Source organism: Garra rufa, chromosome 5 (genome assembly GCF_049309525.1).
Source record: "Garra rufa chromosome 5, GarRuf1.0, whole genome shotgun sequence".
In the NCBI taxonomy this organism is placed as follows: Eukaryota; Metazoa; Chordata; class Actinopteri; order Cypriniformes; family Cyprinidae; genus Garra; species Garra rufa.
This window is the reverse complement of record NC_133365.1, coordinates 30,920,930-30,940,021: the sequence shown is the minus strand read 5'-3', so window position 1 is coordinate 30,940,021 and position 19,092 is coordinate 30,920,930. Positions and strand designations below refer to the sequence as shown.

At 38.9% G+C, this 19,092-nt stretch overlaps 1 protein-coding gene across 2 annotated transcripts in view; it reads right to left on the bottom strand.

Annotated features, from left to right (window-relative positions):
• The window catches only part of fibcd1b (fibrinogen C domain containing 1b), a 120,045-nt gene that overhangs the window by 69,654 nt on the left and 31,299 nt on the right, over positions 1 to 19,092 (bottom strand). For both annotated transcript variants that reach the window (XM_073840617.1, XM_073840619.1), the window contains 3 exons: positions 14,469 to 14,948; positions 5,461 to 5,620; positions 2,258 to 2,394 (listed from right to left, as the gene is read on the bottom strand). In XM_073840617.1, the coding sequence (XP_073696718.1) occupies positions 2,258 to 2,394; positions 5,461 to 5,620; positions 14,469 to 14,948 (777 nt within the window). The remainder of the gene's footprint in view (positions 1 to 2,257; positions 2,395 to 5,460; positions 5,621 to 14,468; positions 14,949 to 19,092) is intronic.

The following is a 19,092-nucleotide window of genomic DNA, read 5'->3' as shown; positions in this document are numbered from 1 at the left end:
TAATATGCTCCCTTATTCTCTTTTATATATTTTTTTTAATATGTACTAGTCGGAATAAGCATGTTGTTTGAATTTTTACATAAATATTGTGTTACACTGAATGATAATGTAACTTTATTTTAACCATTTTCTCCAAAAACTTATTTGTAACCTTAAAGGTTAACACTTTACTTACATTTAATGTGATTTCTATGGACATAAAATCACTATTGTAAATTTCTTTTGACGTGGATATCTTAACGTCTTTGACCCACTGACATCTTTCCATGGTTGAAACACTGATTGAGCATTTACATGAGACAGGATACAGATTTCGCTAATTTGTACTCTTTCTTTATAACATACCTTCAGATGTTTATTCATGTTTATTTTGTGGTATTAAAGCGGAGGAGACGATCAGTTCATGGCTTCTCTTGAACTGAGGCACTACAGTGATCTGTCACTTCACATTAAACAAGGCCAAAATGGCATTTATTGTTTAAATACTGTAATAAAATGGACAGAAATGTGAGACTTGTTTCATATCAAAACAAAGCACAAAGCTTATTTCAATTTAATGGATGGGTGGCTCACTACAATGTTCCATTCATTAACTGAAAACAGGCTAGACTAATTGATTCTTGGGATTTAAGAATCAATATTGTTTCGTAAGAATGAAAATCCATTAAAATCGAGAAATCAATATTGTTCACCCAGCCCTAACAGTGAAAACTGTCATCATTTACATACCTTCATCTTGTTCAAAATCTATATGTATTTCTTTCTTCTGTATGATGATTTTCTGACTGATGAAGAACACTGGGGTCCAAACAACCATTGACTTTCATTGTATAGAGGAAAACACATATTTTTCAAAACATCTTTTGTGTTATACAGAAGAAAGAAAGATTTGAGTGATTTAGTTTTGTGGTCAGTGGCCGGTGAATGGGAGTACTAGGGGCATACATTTGAGCGCATCAAAATCGATATTTTTACAACACTAAGAAGGCTCGACACACCATGACACTTTGCTCGAAGTATCACCTGGGTCTCTACACATGAACTCGAGCATTGAGAACATTGTTTGTGTACACAGAGTTTACTAAAAAGAAAGGTTTTGAACAACTCACTTACACTGTTTGGGTTTCCGCTCGCAGCCATCTTGCCAGTCAAGAAGTGTCGATCTCTGAATGCGAATGAATGGACTCCATAGGACGAAATATTAGGCTTATATGAGGTTCTTTTTACAACTAGAAGTTTAATATTGTTTTTCACTTGCGACAAAACAACGAATTAGCCGTGCATTTATATGGAAATATGCTTTAGGAGCAATCCATCCTCGCACTCGGAGATCGACACCTCTTGACTGGCAAGACGGCCGCGAGTGGAAACTCAAACAGTGAAAGTGAGTTGTTCAAAACCTTTCTTTTTAGTAAACTGTGTGTACACAAACAATGTTCTCAATGCTCAAGTTCATGTGTAGAGACCCAGACGATACTTCGAGCAAAGTGTCATGGTGTGTTGAGCCTTCTTAGTCCAGGTTGCATTTTGGCAACAGTTATCCTTTAAGCTTGTGTTGGTAAGTGTATATGTCACCCAGGACCACAAAACCAGTCATAAGGTTCAATTTTCTAAAATTAAGATTTATACATCATCTGAAAGTTGAATAAATAAGCTTTCCATTGATGTATGATTAGCATGTGATAATATTTGGCCGAGATACAACTATTTGAATACCTGGAATATGAGGGTGCAAAAAAATCAAAACATTGGGAAAATTGCCTTTAAAGTTGTCCAAATGCAGTTACTAGCCATGCATATTACTCTTCAAAAATTAAGTTTTAATATATTTAAGGTAAGAAATTTACTAAACATCTTCATGGAACATGATCATTACTTAATATCCTAATGATTTTTGGAATAAAAGAAAAAAATATAATTTTGACCCATACATTGTATTTTTGGCTATTGCTACAAATACACCCATGCCATTTACAACTGGTTTTGTGGTGCATGGTCACATATGAGGTAATGGCTAGTCCTAACCACCTTAAACAATTCCTCCCCATGTGAGTAAATCCATATATCAAGTCACTGAGAAGAAGACCACTGAACCACATTCCTTTTCTCTCTTTTTTCCCTTTATCATTCACATTTAAATTAAAACAAAAGCCTCAATTCGGTGTGATACCACCAACACCAATGAATCACTCTTTAGAAAGTGCGTAATGCTACAAACTCACACAAACAAATACGCATGTGTGGTGATGTGACTCACCGTCCAGCCACCTCCGTCCGTACTCATATCACAGTAGACCTGAAAGCCGGCAGGGTAATGAGTGGGAAAAACAGAGTAGATGCCATCTTCTCTCTGACCGCTAGCATATATATCACTACAGTCCCGTGGACGAGAGCCTTGAAAGAGAGAGAAAGAGAGAAAGAGAGTCAGACAGACATAAAAACCACAAAGACTAGATCACCGGATGGTTACAAGATAGCAAATAGCTAAACTAGGGCAAGGCTAATTTAATGACCAAAGGAATATTGCTATAGGTTAGCCAACATGATTTTGCACAGGTTTTTCCAAGGCAGCTGGTGCTTCTCAGTTTACTGGTCTCTGTTCCCAAAAGGCCGATCCTTTTCCCTGATTATAGAAAACACTCTCCCCTTCACTGGCACACACTTGCATACAAGTGTCTGCTCCATACCGAGGTTCATTACAAGCCACACCTGTGGCTCCAGCAGACACATCAGGGCCTTAAAAGTAAAGTGGTAAAATGCTTTCAGACACATAAGGCCTCCCGAGAGCACAATTTAAGCACAGACACTTTCCTTCGGCTTCCAGCGACTCGTCTAATGAGAATTCAGATCAGCGGGGGCACAAAAAAAGACAATAGTTATGTGTGCTTTTTAAACACAGTTTTCTGTGAAATTGTCTGATGTTCTTTCGATTGAGAATCAATGAGTCAACAGTGAGAGGAGGATCAGAGCACCTCTGCTCGGGAGACCAAAGTGCTTGTGATTCTGAGTTGATGTCAGAGTACATGATCTGCATCTGAATCTTTGCTCACCGGACCATAGAACTTTCAAAGCCAGTCACCTGAGCGAAAATTGCCATGTGACTAATCACTCTGGAGAAAAGAGTAAGAGCTGTATGCTACCATGCTTTTCTGAATTCGACTCCTCACTAGCAATTATCATTATCTGTGATGTCAAAAGCATGACAGGAAAAAAAAAAGCCAATTTCATGCTTTTAAGAGCCTTCAAAAAAGAACTTGTCACTAGTCGCTATAATATAATGAAATATTAGCAATAAATATGTTGCATGCAAATAAAATTGAATGGTTCTCAGAAGAGAAGTATGTCAACAAAATCTGGATTATTTAGGATGAAGAGAGGGATGAACGGACACTTAGTATGAATTAAAAATGTAACATACACTACCATTAAAAATCTGGGGTCAGTAAGATTTTTAAAGAAGAAATTAATATGTTTAATCTGTAAGGAGTTAACGATTATTATCATTAAACTGATCAAAAATGACAGCAAACACTTTTATAATGTTACAAAATAATTATATTTCAAATTAATGCTGCTCTTATTATTTGATAAATATAATTTTTTTCACTATAATATTAAGCAGCACAACTGTTTTCAACATTGATATTATTAAAAAATGTTTCTTGAGTATTACTATTTTACTGTATTTTTGCTCAAGTAAATGCAGACTTAAAGGATTAGTTCACTCCAAAATTACAATTTCCTGATTCTTTATTCCCCATTGTGATCCAAGATTAGGGTTGCATGATAAATCGCAATAAAATTGTAATCGCAATTAGACAGCTGTTGTGATTGTCATGCGTATCTTTCAGTGAAGCACCGTTCTGTGATCAGCAGTAAATCTTCATCCGAAGGCCAGAGGGTGCCCTCACATGAAAACTTCAAATATGGCCAGAAGAAGAAACCCTGGAAATGACTTCAGCTGAATAAACAGAAGATTTAACTGCTTTCATTGATTCTACGTGACTAATAAGCACATGACTATGACAATATATGGTTCTTATTATTATCATTTTCATTATAATAAAGCATATTTATAATGCAATGCCTTTATCACTGCTTAGAATACTGTGAAATATGTTGTGTGCCTTATTCTGTGTAAGAAGCCACATCACCTCACAGAAGGATTGATTCTAAACACTCAACTGATGTTATGAAGTGAGTTTGGAGTAAAAACATGTTATTAAATGTGGTATTTTCACATGCTTTCAGATGTAGCACCATTTACTACACAGAGGCGTAGTTCACTAAGAAGCTACGCAAACAGAACAATTTCTTTCTATTTCATTATTGCATGATTAAATCGTCCGCGATAATGAATGCAATATAGCGTAGCTTGTCAGTGAACAACAGCTCTGTGTAGTACATGCTGCTACATCTGAAAGCAGGTGCTGGAGATTTACTACTGATTATACAACCGGCTTTACTGAATAAATGCACATGACAATCGCCTACGATTAATCGTGCAGCCCAGATATTCATGTGTTTCTTTCTTCAGTCTAAAAGAAATCAAGGTTTTTGAGGAAAACATTTCAGGGTTTTTTTTTTTTTTTCTCCATATAGGGGACTTCAATGGGGATCAGGTTCAAAGGTCTCTACAAGATTCCAGCCAAGAATTAAAGGGATAGTTCACCCAAAAATGAAAATTTGATGGACATTGCTTTGTATCAAAGGTAAAAAATCATATAAATACTGTTCAGTTTCTCACAAAAAACAATCGTTTCGTGTCTTAGGACATCAATGTATCGTCATGAGCCGCAGGGTGTAATTTGGATTTGTCTGTGCATGTTTTTTTTTTTTTTTTTACTTTTAAAGGTTTGGTGCCCATCCACATTATATGCCTAACAGACTGCAACGGTTTGAGTTAAAAATCTTTGTTTGTGTTCTACTAAAGAAACAAAGTCACCTACATCTTGGATGACCTGGGGGTAAGCAGATAAACATCAAATTTAATTTGTTCATTTTTTATGGTGACCTATCTCTTTAAGGATCTTGTCTAGCATAACGATTGGTCATTTTTTATTTATTTATTTTTTTAAATGGCAGATCGTTTTGCTAGACAAGACCCTTATTCCTCAGCTGAGATTGAGCCCTTTAAAGCTGTATTGAAACTGCAATTTAGACATTTAAACAATTGGCTCTCATTGAAGTTCACTATATGGAGTGTTTTCCTTAAAACTTTAATTTCTTATTGACTGAAGAAAGAAAGACATGAACATCTTGGATGACGTAAGGGTGAATAAATTATCAGGAAATTTTAATTCTGGAGTGAACCAACACTTTAATCAGAAAAAACAGTGAGCATAACAGAAAAAAAAAACATTATAAAATTTTATGATTGTGTATAGTGGAGAAAATGGACAACGGACACAGAGGTAAAACCCCAAACATGTTAAACACAAGCAGGCTGGATTCCCTTACCATTAGCACAGCCTTTAAGACGAACTCCTCTGACTGGCGCCCTCTGCAGGTCGGCTTTCACTCTGGCCTTCAGACCTCCCGTTTCCTTCTGCATGGCGTTTAGAGCATCGCTCACAGAGTTGACAACCTTTACCATGTTAATCTGGCTCTCGGACAGCAGCTGCAACACATACACAAACAACAACTATTACAAAGACAGCATGAGCTTACAAGGCAACTGGCCAGAAAAAGACAGCAACAGACATGTGCAGTGAATCATATCAGTGCGGTTGATCTGCAGCTTATAATATGCCTGAATTTTTAAAGGGAAATAAACATTCTGCCACCATGTACTTAAACCTGTGACTTTTGTCTTCTACAGAACACAAAAGAAGGTAATATGAAGAATGTTGAAAATAAAAACCCTACTGACTTTCAAAGAAGACTGAACAAATTTTAAAAATAACTTATTTTGTGTTCCACAAAAGAATGGAAGTCTGGTACAGGTCTGGAATGAAAGTGATCACATTCTTGAATCTACATTTAGTGCTTAGTATCTCAAGATAAATCTACAAGGCTCCACTGGCCAAAAATATATCAGCCATTGTATATAATATGCAGTCTTTTCTATACTGAGATTCAGTTTAGTGACAGCAAAATGTTCATTTATAGCTCTGCAGCACAACAGAAAAACAATTCTTGTGCCAAGTGTAGATCTTTGTTTGATAGTGTTAACTTATGGGAACTCTATAGGTTCATTTCCTGGACATATAGAAAGCTTTGAACCACTGATGTGCGCTACTTATTGTCCACTGAAAATAAAATCCTGTGTAGCCCATGAGAAGGCAGAATCAGTCTGGGAGACAGGTTCCATAAGGCTAGCTGTCATTCCAGCTCAAATGCTTGACATGCAATAGAGCTGTAAAGGTCTTTGTGCCAGATTTACGGTGTGATTTTCTGCTGGAGGCAGTGAGCTGAATCTGCTATTGCTTGTCTACCTAGAAATAAGACTATTGAAAGAAACACACACTCTGACATACGCATGTGTGCCTTTCCCCCTTAAACTTAGGAGATCTGACCCATTTTAGATGGAAAACCCTCTGTGTTCCTGTGAGCATGAGCTTGTGCTTGTTTCATTGTTTGTGAGGTACATTCAACATAATGAATGAGTGTCCTGTCCTCGCCTGCAGCTCAACAATGTGTCCTACAGTGATCTTTAAAGGACAAGTACAAATTTGAAAAGGATGCACACTGTCTATGCATGCTGTAACTGATGAGCTACTGTATAAACAAACCATAAAACAATACTACATCTCATACAAAAAGCTTTTCCCTCCTTGTCAACAGGTTTTAGGCAGATTTTGAAAGAATGAGACCAGGTCAAATTGACCTGATTACAGTTTTAAATAAATGCTGTTTCTGTTCCTGGGGAAAAATATAAAAAATAAATAAATAAAATTCACAGTAGCAGCACAACTGTTTGTACACACCCACTATGTGGACCAAAAACGAAATCCTGTAATCCTGTAATCCTGTAGCATTTTTTTTTCCCGAAACAAAATATGAAATTAGCACAATCACAAACTAAACACAATTTTGAGTAATCCATGTAAATAAATTAGGGATAAATTTAGGATTAGTCTGATTTTTGCTGAGTTTTTCTAAAGTCTCTTATTCTTAACAAGACTGCATTTATATGATCAGAAATACTTCTTATTTAAAGGAACACTCCACTTTTTTTGGAAATAGGCTCATTCTCCAACTCCCCCTGAGTTAATAAGTTGAGTTTTACCGTTTTGAAATCCTTTCAGCCGTTCTCCTGTTCTGGCGATATCACTTTTAGCATAGCTTAGCATAGATCATTGAATCCGATTAGACCAATAGCATCACGTTCAAAAAAAACCAATGAGTTCCGGTTTGTCCTATTTAAAACTTGACTCTTCTGCAGTTATATCGTGTACTAAGACCGGCGGAAAATGTAAAGATGCGATTTTCTAGTCCGTTAAGATTATGAACTACACTCCCATTCCGGAGTAATAATTAAGGAAATTTGCTGCCGTAATATGGACCCAGCAGGCGCAGTAATGTCACGCAGCGCCTGAAATTAGTTCACAGCTAGGTAACTTCCAACAAGGAACGCTCCCTTTGCATTCAGTTGGTCACGTTGTGCTGTGATGTGCTGCGTGATATTACTGTGCCTACTTCGGCCATGTTACGGCAGCAAACTTCCTTGACTATTTGTCATGATTGGGGCTGTGGGGTTTCCCTCAGCCACCTGAGGTCGCTTTCCTGCACCGCACTCCTGGTTGTCACTTGTCTTTGTCATTAGCACTAATCACCCACATCTGTTCACTATCAGGACTATAAGTACCCTTCACTGCTCATTCTGCTTTATGTCTGCATTGTCTCGTGTTATGTGTGTTCCGGAATTCTTTGATCTTTGCTTATGTTCTAGATTTTGGTTTATTTTGTGATTAAGTTCTTAGTTTGTGCCGTGTTGGCCTTTTGTTTGTTTATTTTGTGTTATATCTTTATTAAATCATTTCTTACCTGCTTTTGGACCCAGACCTCTTGACTCCACGTGACAGAATGCAGACATCACTGATGGGTCCAGCGGGGAGGATTTTTTTTTTTGAAGAGGCGGCGGACGCACGTTTGGGGCCGGCGACCATCCGCTCTGTTCCTGACACTGCCGGGATGTCCTTCGAGGCGGCGTCGGCCAAGCGGTTTGAATTCATTTATGCCTGCTTGGCCAGCGCCGAGGCTGCACGGAAGGGTCCCTGCTTTGTGGCGGGGGCGGAGACGATCTTTCGCGGGGAGGCTGCAACGTCCGCTATTCCCGTGCCCGAGGCGGCAACATCTGCTATCTCCGTGCCTGAGGCGGCGAAGTCCGTTATCTCCCTGTCCGAGGCGGCGACGACCACTATCTCACTGCCCGAGGCGGCGACGTTCGCTATCTGCCTGCCCGAGGCGGCAACATCCGCTATCTCCGTGCCTGAGGCGGCAACATCCGCTATCTCCGTGCCTGAGGCGGCAACATCTGCTATCTCCGTGCCTGAGGCGGCGAAGTCCGTGATCTCACTGCCCGAGGCGGCGACGTTCGCTATCTGCCTGCCCGAGGCGGCAACGTCCGCTATCTCCGTGCCCGAGGTGGCAACGTCCGCTATCTCCCTGCCCGAGGCGGCGTCGTCCGCTATCTCCCTGCCCGAGGCGGCAACGTCCGCTATCTCCGTGCCTGAGGCGGCGATGTCCGCTGTCTCCCTGCTTGGGGCGGCGACGTCCGCTATCTCCGTGCCTGACGCGGCGACGTCCACCGTCTCCGTGTCTGATGCGGCGACGTTCGCCATCTCCTTGTCTGACGCGGCGACGTCCGCTATTTCCCTGCCTGATGCGACGACGTCCGCTAACTCCGTGCCTGACGCTGTGACGTTCGCTATCTCCTTGCCTGAGGCGACGACGTCGGCTGAGGCTCTGCTGGCGGCAAGGCATGCTTGCGGGACCCCGCTGCACGGTCCTGGCCCGCCATCCCTCCCCCTGACTTGCCTTCCTCCGTACCTCCTCCCTTCAGACTTTGGGAACGTCTGGAAGCCGTTCCGTAGGGAGGGGGTACTGTCATGATTGGGGCTGTGGGGTTTCCCTCAGCCACCTGAGGTCGCTTTCCTGCACCGCACTCCTGGTTGTCACTTGTCTTTGTCATTAGCACTAATCACCCACATCTGTTCACTATCAGGACTATAAGTACCCTTCACTGCTCATTCTGCTTTATGTCTGCATTGTCTCGTGTTATGTGTGTTCCGGAATTCTTTGATCTTTGCTTATGTTCTAGATTTTGGTTTATTTTGTGATTAAGTTCTTAGTTTGTGCCGTGTTGGCCTTTTGTTTGTTTATTTTGTGTTATATCTTTATTAAATCATTTCTTACCTGCTTTTGGACCCAGACCTCTTGACTCCACGTGACACTATTACGCCAGAATGGGAGTGTAGTTCCTAAACTTATCGGCCTAGAAAATTGCATCTTTACATTTTCCGCCGGTATTAGTACACGATATAACTGCAGAAGAGTCAAGTTTTAAATAGGACAAATACCGAAACTCGTTGGTCATTTTTGAACGCGATGCTATTGGTCTAATAGGATTCAATGATCTATGCTAAGCTATGCTAAAAGTGATATCGCAAGTACAGGAGAACAGCTGAATGGATTTCAAAACTGTAAAACTCAACTTATTAACTCGGGGGGGAGTTGGAGAATTAGCCTATTTCCAAAAAAGTGGAGTGTTCCTTTCAATGTAAAAAGAAATATAAAAAACTTTATTGCAAATGCCAATTTAAGCAGCCATTACTCCAGTCTTCAGTGTCACATGATCTTTCAGAAATCGTTTAAATATCATCATTCTGAAATCATTCTGAATAAAAGACAAAGTTCAAAAGAACAGCATTTATTTGAAATACATGTTTTTGTGTAGCCATACAGAAGTATTTGCTGTCACTTTTAAACAATTTAATGCCTCTTTGCAGACTATGACAATATTTTTTTTAAAGAAATAAATGTTTTGTTTTTTTTTATGTTGAAAACAGTTGTGCTTCTCATATTTTTGTTTAAACTGTTATATGTTTTCCAGGAACAGAAAGTTCTGAAGAACAGCTTTTCTTTGAAATAGAATTTCATAACATTACAAATGTCTATATGAGTAATTTAATGCAACCTTGCCAAATAAACATGGTAATTTCTTTCAAAAACTAAATATTACTGATGAAACTTTGAATGGTAGTGCATGTAAATTACTCTGCTGAGGCTCACATATAAGATTTATGAGGAATGAGAATATTGCAGAATTAAATAATTTTTTGGGGGAAAAAATCTAAAATGTATTTCTATCCACCCTGTTCTTTAAAATGAAAGTAAGCCTATGGGCCTATTAGCCACTATAGGGAAATAACAAGAAGAATAACAACGTGCAGTTTGCACTACAAACAGTGTGTTCGTAATTAAGATATTACACCAAAATAAAATAGTAAGACAAACTAATTTGCAATATCAAGCAGCAAACTAGCTGTTTTGCGCAGCTAAAAATAGCTGGATGCGGATGAGACCGGAAGCCAGACCCGTAAAATGTACAAATGGCCCCACGTCTGTAGAAGTAAGGTAGATTACGTCAGTCCTGGACAGCCACAGTCTTGAAGTGTTCAGCTCCAACCCTAATCAAACACACCTCAACAAGCTAATAAAGCTCAAAAGATTACTAGAAAGCGACAAGCGGTTAAGTTTTAATCAATGTTTAATCAACTCTGCTCTTCAGGACTGATGCTGGCCACTCCTGGTCTATATGGTTGATTTGACCTGATTTTTATGAACTCAAGAGTCAACCAAAAACACACTGTCTATCTATCTGTCTGTCTATGTCTTTTGGATACAGTGAGTCCAATTCCTCTCCAGGGACAGGGAAACAGACAGGATCATTACTAATACACTGTACCACACTGAATGGCGTTCTCTGGGACCCTTGACTATTAGCGCACTGAACCCTATAGATCATGGTTGATTTGACACCTCAAACACTTGCACATGACGCAAACACACACACACACACACACTGTGTGCACTAACAGTGTAATGCCCATAGGAGGTAACCTTTAGCTTAAGGGCTTTTTCAGGGTTACATCAGTGAGCCGCTTGTAATACTGAGTTGATTGACAGTGCAGAATTACTTCCTTTAATGGCAGAGTGTAAACAGAATAGTCGCTGAATGCCACTAGAGTGAAAATAGATTCACAACGCTCAACGCTTTCACTCCTCGCCAATATTTCTCACTTTTATAGGTGATGCCATTTACTCTCTGAGGGGGAGGTGGAACTATATGCTGTTTGCGTGCACATATCTCGCTGCTTCATGAAGCGTATGTGCTAAAATGCTATCATGTGTAATCTGTAACCTTACCTCAGTGCTCTATCAGAGCTGGTTTCCCCACAATTAACAACTAAACTGGCATTACAATTTAATACAGAACTAGGTTTAATTTGTGACAAGGGAACTGTCTGTGTTTCATTTTTCATGCGAAGAGAGATAATTACAGGTATAAGTGCCCTTAATTAATAAGGTTTGATAAATTTAGAGATGACACATTTTTACATGGTTTCTACAGTAACTGCACTGCCTCTTTTTCTTTGCTCTTCAGTTGCAGTTCAAACCTGTGCTGAGTGTTGCTTTCCGTGCTCCTTTCCAGATTTCACAAATCCAACCATTCATTCAAACTGTATCAAAGCTCAAGCAGAAAAAAAAGCAAGAAACAGAAAGACCCTCACACACACACACACACACACACACACACACACACACACACACACACACACACACACACACACACACACACACATCCACGCACACACAAACACAGGTCACCATTCCTGTCTAAAAGTCATCCGAAAACGGAGGATTATTTTCTATTCAGGGGGGATTTTGCTAACGCTATTCTCTGTTGCACAGGTGTTTGGAAGTGATAAACAACTCTCTTTCACTCCTGCCTGCTGTGTGTGTTTGTCCGTGTATGTGCGTCCATGTGTGTGTGTGTGTGTGTGTGTGTGTGTGTGTGTGTGTGTGTGTGTGTGTGTTTGTTTGACAGATTTGGTGTGTAGGAGCTTGTCAGTAACTTGTGGTTAGAGAGAGAGGGTGTTAATCCTAAACCTTAAATCTTCGTAATTCAGATTAAAGTCAGGCTTTAACTCGGTGGTAATTCACTTAACACAGAAAAACAGGCGGCACCTGCTGTTCCCCAGCCCTGAAACTGTAGTCTATAGAGGAAGAAGTGGTACAGGAGTTGCCATCTAGTGTATCAATGTCCTCATATCAGCTTTTGCGGTCCTCAGCTGGCAATAACACAATGTATGTGAGTATAACACTAGAAGCGTGCATAATGCAGTTTGAGTAAAATATGTGACAGGATGCCAGTGTGAAAGCCAACACATTCATAAAATGCCCTGGAGCAGCAGAAAATCATACCTATAAAGGAGCATGCAGGACAGGGAAATTACAATATATTGCTAGTAAACAATCAGTGGCACTTTGACACATGGTGGACATTGAAACCAAATGAAGGTGTCTTATGCGGCCATATAAATACTGCTCTAAGTAATTTCAATGTTAAAATAAAAAAAAGCCTAATATTCAATATGCAGCTGAGCCCCTACTATCAAATGCTGCTTTGTTTCTGTGTACAGTTTAGGTCAAAAGTTTACATCCCCTTAGTACTGACCTTTTTATTTTCTCGCATAAAAGATGTTTACATATAGTCCACAAGAGAAAATAATTGTTGAGTTTATAAAAATTACCCTGTTCAAAAGTTTACATCCCCTTGATTCTTAATATTGTGTTCTTACCTGAATGATCCATAGCTGTGTTCTTTTGTTTAGTGTTAGTTGTTTATGAGTACCTTGTTTGTGTTGAATAGTTAAACTGTCTGTTGTTTTTCAGAAAAAAATCCTTCAGGTGGCACAAATTCTTTGGTTCTTTGGTCCAGCATTTTTGTGTATTTGAACCCTTCCCAACAATGACTTTTTTTTTTAGATCCATCTTTTCATACTGAAGACAATTGAGGGACTCATATGCAACTATTACAGAAGGTTCAAACACTCACTGTAAAAAACCTTGCTTCAAAAGGGAAAACACCATGCATTAAAAGCCTGGGGTGGAAACTTTTGAACGCAATGGAGATGTGTAATCTCCATATCTATATCATATTTTTTTTCATTTAGTACTGCCCTTCAGAGGCTACAGAATTTACATGTTTCCCAGAAAACAAAATAAGTAAAATTTACCTTGGTCTTCAAATTCAAAAAGTTTTCACCCCTCTGCTCTTAATGCATGTTTTATTTACCTCAACTCTTGTTAAAAAATTACTATATTTCTTGCTTAAAATGAACCTGAAATAAATTGGAAATTTGCATTCATGAATATGTTCAATAAATGAACATGTATTAATAAGCTGAATACATAATAATTAAATAATACACTTTTTTAATGGTTTAATAAAGGTTCACCTTTTGATTATTGCTGATGCCTCTAGTAATTATGCGTCTGGTTTTTAACTTACAACCTATTTTGGGCTCATTTTGAGCCAGCCATATAGTAATTTTTAAACAATACTTGAGTTAAATAAAACTAACCAGAAGGTTGGGTTAAACATTTAACCCAACTCCTGGGTCAAAACAACCCATATTTCACTCAGCGCCGTGTTGTTTTTAACCCAGCATTTTTTAGAGTGATGGTATACGTGACTTCTTATGCAGCTTCTGTGCCTTGAAACTTTGATTGAAACTTTCGCTTCCGATACGCAAAGACTATTTTCACTGAACATTTATCTCCATTACTAACTTTCAGATTTCAAACTGGCTGGCGATGGTGATAAACAGCTTCCAATGGGTTTCACATTGATGACAAAAGCATTTTGCAAATGAGCCACGGTTTGAAACAGCATAAAGTGTGAGAACAGACCAGCGGGGTGGCAATTGAACTGAGGTTCAGGCTCAGGGAAACACACCAAGTGTTAACGCAGCATTATTCTCCCCGAAACACCATTTATTATGGATTCTGTCCATTTCCCAGAAGTTCAGTGGTTTGACAAAAGCTACTGCTGAGCTGAAATCACACCTGCTCAGTTCTGCACATGTAGAGACTGTGTTGTAAATGTGATTTCAGTCTTATGGTGCACCAATGTTCCCATATGAGTTATTGCACCTATAACATAATTTAAAAAAGAACTACTTTGAAAGAACTATTACTATGTCAAAAGTTTCCATGCAAAGCAAATGGGTAGTTACTTTTGTAAAGAGTTGTGACATGCTATACTACAGTAAAAGCTATTCAGATTTTTTTTTTATGTATGCAGCTTTTATGGCCACATATTAATTTGATTATTTCCTTTGATTAGTTGATTGCACTTTCAAAAGGTATTTCATCACATTGCATTTAAAATGAGATAGTGAAATTGTTATTAAAATGTGAGAAACCAAAATATGTGTGCATCTGCATGCCATTACCTGTATAAGTCTGCTCTGTTCAGTCTGCAGTGTATTCAAATCCTGTCCCAGGTTGCTTTGTCCTCTCCTGAGAGACTCATAGTCCATCTTCAGCTGTCCCGCATGGGCAGACAGCTTAGCAACTTCCTCTGCCAAGTTGACCAATAGCGCTCGATCCTGACCTTTGACGGACTTGAGATCCGTATCGTGGTCGGTGAGTGAATGCAGCAAAGACGTCTGCACGCCTTCTAGTCGAAGGAAGTTACTGTTATAATCAGGGCAGTTGGGGTCGATGAAGATATTGATGCGCGATCCATCACCCCTCTCGACTGTCACCAACGCATTGGCTTCATCCTGATTGGTGCTAATATGAGGCGGGCCATCCGACATGGGGGGAGCCTGGTAGTGGTTCATAAGAAGAATAGTTCCCGTCACTGTGACTGCGAGCAGAACGGCCACGAAGAGAAGGATGGTACATAGCAGATAGCTACAACTCATCCTCTGCAGACAGACAGAGACAGAGGGAAAAAGACACAGAGAGACAATGAGAGTTAAAGCCATCATAACAACATAATCATCATTACCATTTCTGCAGAACAGAAAGTGCTTTTTAAAGCCCGTCGGGGACAATACTGCAGTCTCACACAACTGCAGGAAAGACAAAGAAGGAGAGCTGAAGGTGTTTCTCACCCTGCTCTACTCTTCTTTCACAACTTAGCATGAAATTCTTCTGTTGCTGTATTTCTCAGTGACTTAGTTCCTCTGTTCTTGGAAATACACAAACAACCCTCTCTTCCCCTGTCAGCCCTACTCTGAATATCTGAATCAGATTATATGCTGAAAAATCTCTGTAAAGACTAAGAGTAAAGGGTTACATAAAATGTAAGGATGTATTATTATCTGTTTGAATAACAACCATACACAAGTGTAAAATTGCAACATTTCTATAGATACTGCAATGGTCTTAATATAGTGTCATAATTCAACAAAATTTAAAGGCTCACTGTAGTGCCTTGAAACACACAGCATTATTCTATGTGTTGATGTAATTTCAACTATAACAGGAAGACAGGGCGGGACATATCGAGCAGCCCTGCCCCCTTTTTAAAATAGCCAATGGACCCTTTTTACAAGAATGTGATGACGCATTTCAATGGTCATCAGCATCGAAATCCTCAAAAGTTTTTTTAGATTTTAATTTTTAATTTTCGCCTGGGCCAGAGAGCCGTTGAGCTCGGTAGAGCTGCATTTGACAGTTCATGACAGCCACAGTCTAATAGATTACCCCCTAGATTCAATATGAAACTTTTACTAAAACAAAATAGTGATCATAATCACGTTGAGGCTGTGTACTTTTAAAAATGCTATCGCATCTCTGGCCCATAGCCAAAGTCCGGAGTAGTTCACATGACACGCGAAAACCAAACCAGAGCATATTTACAGTGTCTGATTTGTTCCCTATCGCCTACATTGGGCACTACATGCCAGTCACCATACAGAAAATACTAACAATGTGAACAAGTGACTGATTTCAGCCGCAGCTTCAACATCTATTTATAGTTTAGGGGGCAGGACTCTTCAGATTCTAGAGAGCATTTGATTGGGCAGAAAGTTTGATGAGAAGCTGAAGTGCAGGGTGATGTCATTAAAATCGTTGATTCATATTGGCGGGAAGTGAGAGACTGTACGTTTTGAATGCTTATATCTTGTAAACGCGAATTTTGTAGTTGTTTTGGAGCACACTAGCTTATAGATAACCTTAAGGCTAACATATTCATACTAAAAGCCAAAAAACTTTCATTTTGATTTCATGGGGACTTTAACACATAATATATCAGAAAGTTAAATAATGCAGTCTACTCCATTTTACTGTAATCTTTACATCAGATTTAAAGGGGTTCACTGTTGAAAAAACAAACAAAAAAAAAACAGCATTTGCTGGTTAGGTATGTTTTGCAGCATGGCTGCTTGGTTTGAGCTGGATTAAAGGGATAGTTCACCCAAAAATGAAAATTTGATGTTTATCTGCTTACCCCCAATGCATCCAAGATGTAGGTGACTTTGTTTCCACAGAAAAACACAAACGAAGATTTTTAACGAAAACCGGTGCAGTCTGCCAGCCTTACCATGGCAGTGGATGGGCACCAAACCTTTAAAAGTAAACAAAAACATGCACAGACAAATCCAAATTACACCCTGCAGCTCGTGATGATACATTGATGTCTTAAGACACGAAACGATCGGTTTTTGCGAGAAACTGAACAGTATTTATATCATTTTTTACCTTTGATACACAGCCACGTCCATCTGTCATGAGCACGAGTTTGGCATCAGTCACGTCACATGTGCACGCGCTTCTGGCGTAAAATACGCAAACGCCGTAAGGGAAAATCAGTGAAAAGTCCCGGATGAGTTTGCGCAAGCAAATGTAATCTTTTAGCTTTAAATCGGTTTAAACAATCAGGATACGCGCAAGTAATTACCATTTTGAATAGCCGCTATACCCACAATCTCTGTGCACTGTGTAAACAATGAGTGTCGTATACATGCGACAGACCGCTTCCGGCGTTTGCGTATTCTACGCCAGAGCGCGTGCACATGTGACGCGACTGATGCCAAACTCGTGCTCATGACAGATGGACGTGGCTGTGTATCAAAGGTAAAAAATGATATAAATACTGTTCAGTTTCTCACAAAAACCGATCGTTTCGTGTTTTAGGACATCAATGTATCGTCACGAGTCGCAGGGTGCAATTTGGATTTGTCTGTGCATGTTTTTGTTTACTTTTAAAGGTTTGGTGCCCATCCACGTCCATGATAAGGCTGGCAGACTGCACCGGTTTTCATTAAAAATCTTCGTTTGTGTTTTTCTGAGGAAACAAAGTCACCTACATCTTGGATGCATTGGGGGTAAGCAGATAAACATCAAATTTTCATTTTTGGGTGAACTATCCCTTTAAGCTGGTCTTTACCTGGTCATGAGTTGGTTTAAACTGGTTCTTAGCTGCTCCTGAGCAGGAGATAGTTGCTTAGCTTAAACCAGCTCATGACCAGCTTAAACCAGCTCAAACCAGCAGCCATGCTTCAAAACATACCTAACCAGCATACGCTGTTTTTGTCAACATATGCTGTTTTTTTTCTTTTGAAATATAAGAGGTCAATGTACTATAAAAAAACATCCTTGAGTTTCAGAACTCAAATCTTTCTGGTTAGTCTAATAAATAAGGACACACAATATTATCTGAGTATGCACGTATAGAATGACATGTTCGGTGTGTGACAGAGTAAACAGTAAAGGCATGTGCAGTGGCAGCAGCGACAGTCTCCCCTGGGTCCTAATACCTGTTCGGTAAGGAGTTTTAATTCTGTAGGGGGTTCTGTTGGCCTACTTCTAATAAAATAAAAGTAAAATACACAAATTACATTTAGACTGTGATTCTGATTAAATAAAGCAGTAATTGATGTCATAAAATCATGAGTATGTATTGTTTTAAAGGTCAGAAGCTGTAGATTACATAAATAAATGAAAAAAAATCACAACTAGGACACTTGTAAAGTAAATAATTTATATATACTGCTATATTTTTTAAACAAATGGTGAGCTATAAAAGATTTTCAGAATTTTTACAACTATTTTGCTTTAGACCATCTACAATTGTTAAATCTTAAAATAAAATGTTAAGGTTTCTATTGCATCTTTCTAAGAGAAAAAAATGCAGCGATTCAATATAGTTTAGTTATAGTTATTTTCAAAGCCTTAATGTACTGTCATTATAAAAGAACTTCATTATTGTTTATTTAATTCTAACAAATAAGTTCTTGTTAAAAACTCTAAAATGAAAAAATATTTAGCTTATAATTTCCGAACAGGAGAGACTTTGTTTTGTTGTTAAATAAAAGGAAATATATAGGTATCGGCATCGGTTATTGGCCAAAATGAATTGAAAATTATCGGCATACCTTTGTTCACTTCATTTTTTTGAGGATTCATTTACAAAGCACAATTCGATGCAGGATTTTCAAAAAGATTGAAACTTAAAGACGATGATGTGCCGACTAGTAGGCTCTCAAACATGCACAACTGTTATCCAATCATAGCAGTGGGTGTTTACTTCTAAGTCTAGAATTCGCCACAACTATTCAAACTGAGCGTTCTGACGAGAGGGCTCAAAACTGGACAGAAATAGTCTTTTACTTCTAAATTTTGATGTAAACATTTTCGATGGACCTTAGAGAACAGTACAAAATAATACTAAAAGGTCACACGGTAATGAATCAGTGTTTAATTTGTCACACATGATACGAATTTGGATGGCAAAGTTCACCCAATGTAAACATTAGACCACACTGGATTCACATGAGCTTCCTATTCCTGCCTCCCACATTCAGTGGTATGAATGGAAGTCAAAGAATCAAAAAGCATTCTGTGACCACACCACAAGAATGAAGCTTTAATTGCTAATCATGGGTTCTTCATCAGCGAACTGCGTCTCACAAATCTGAATCTCAAAACTAGACACAGACACCATGTTGTCATGTTTGTGAGTGTGCACTGTCAATGTGCATTAACCATTCACTCCATTACCCATTTTGCGCCGTTAATAAACTCAGCTCTCCATCTCTGATGCTCCCTTTAATGGGGAAA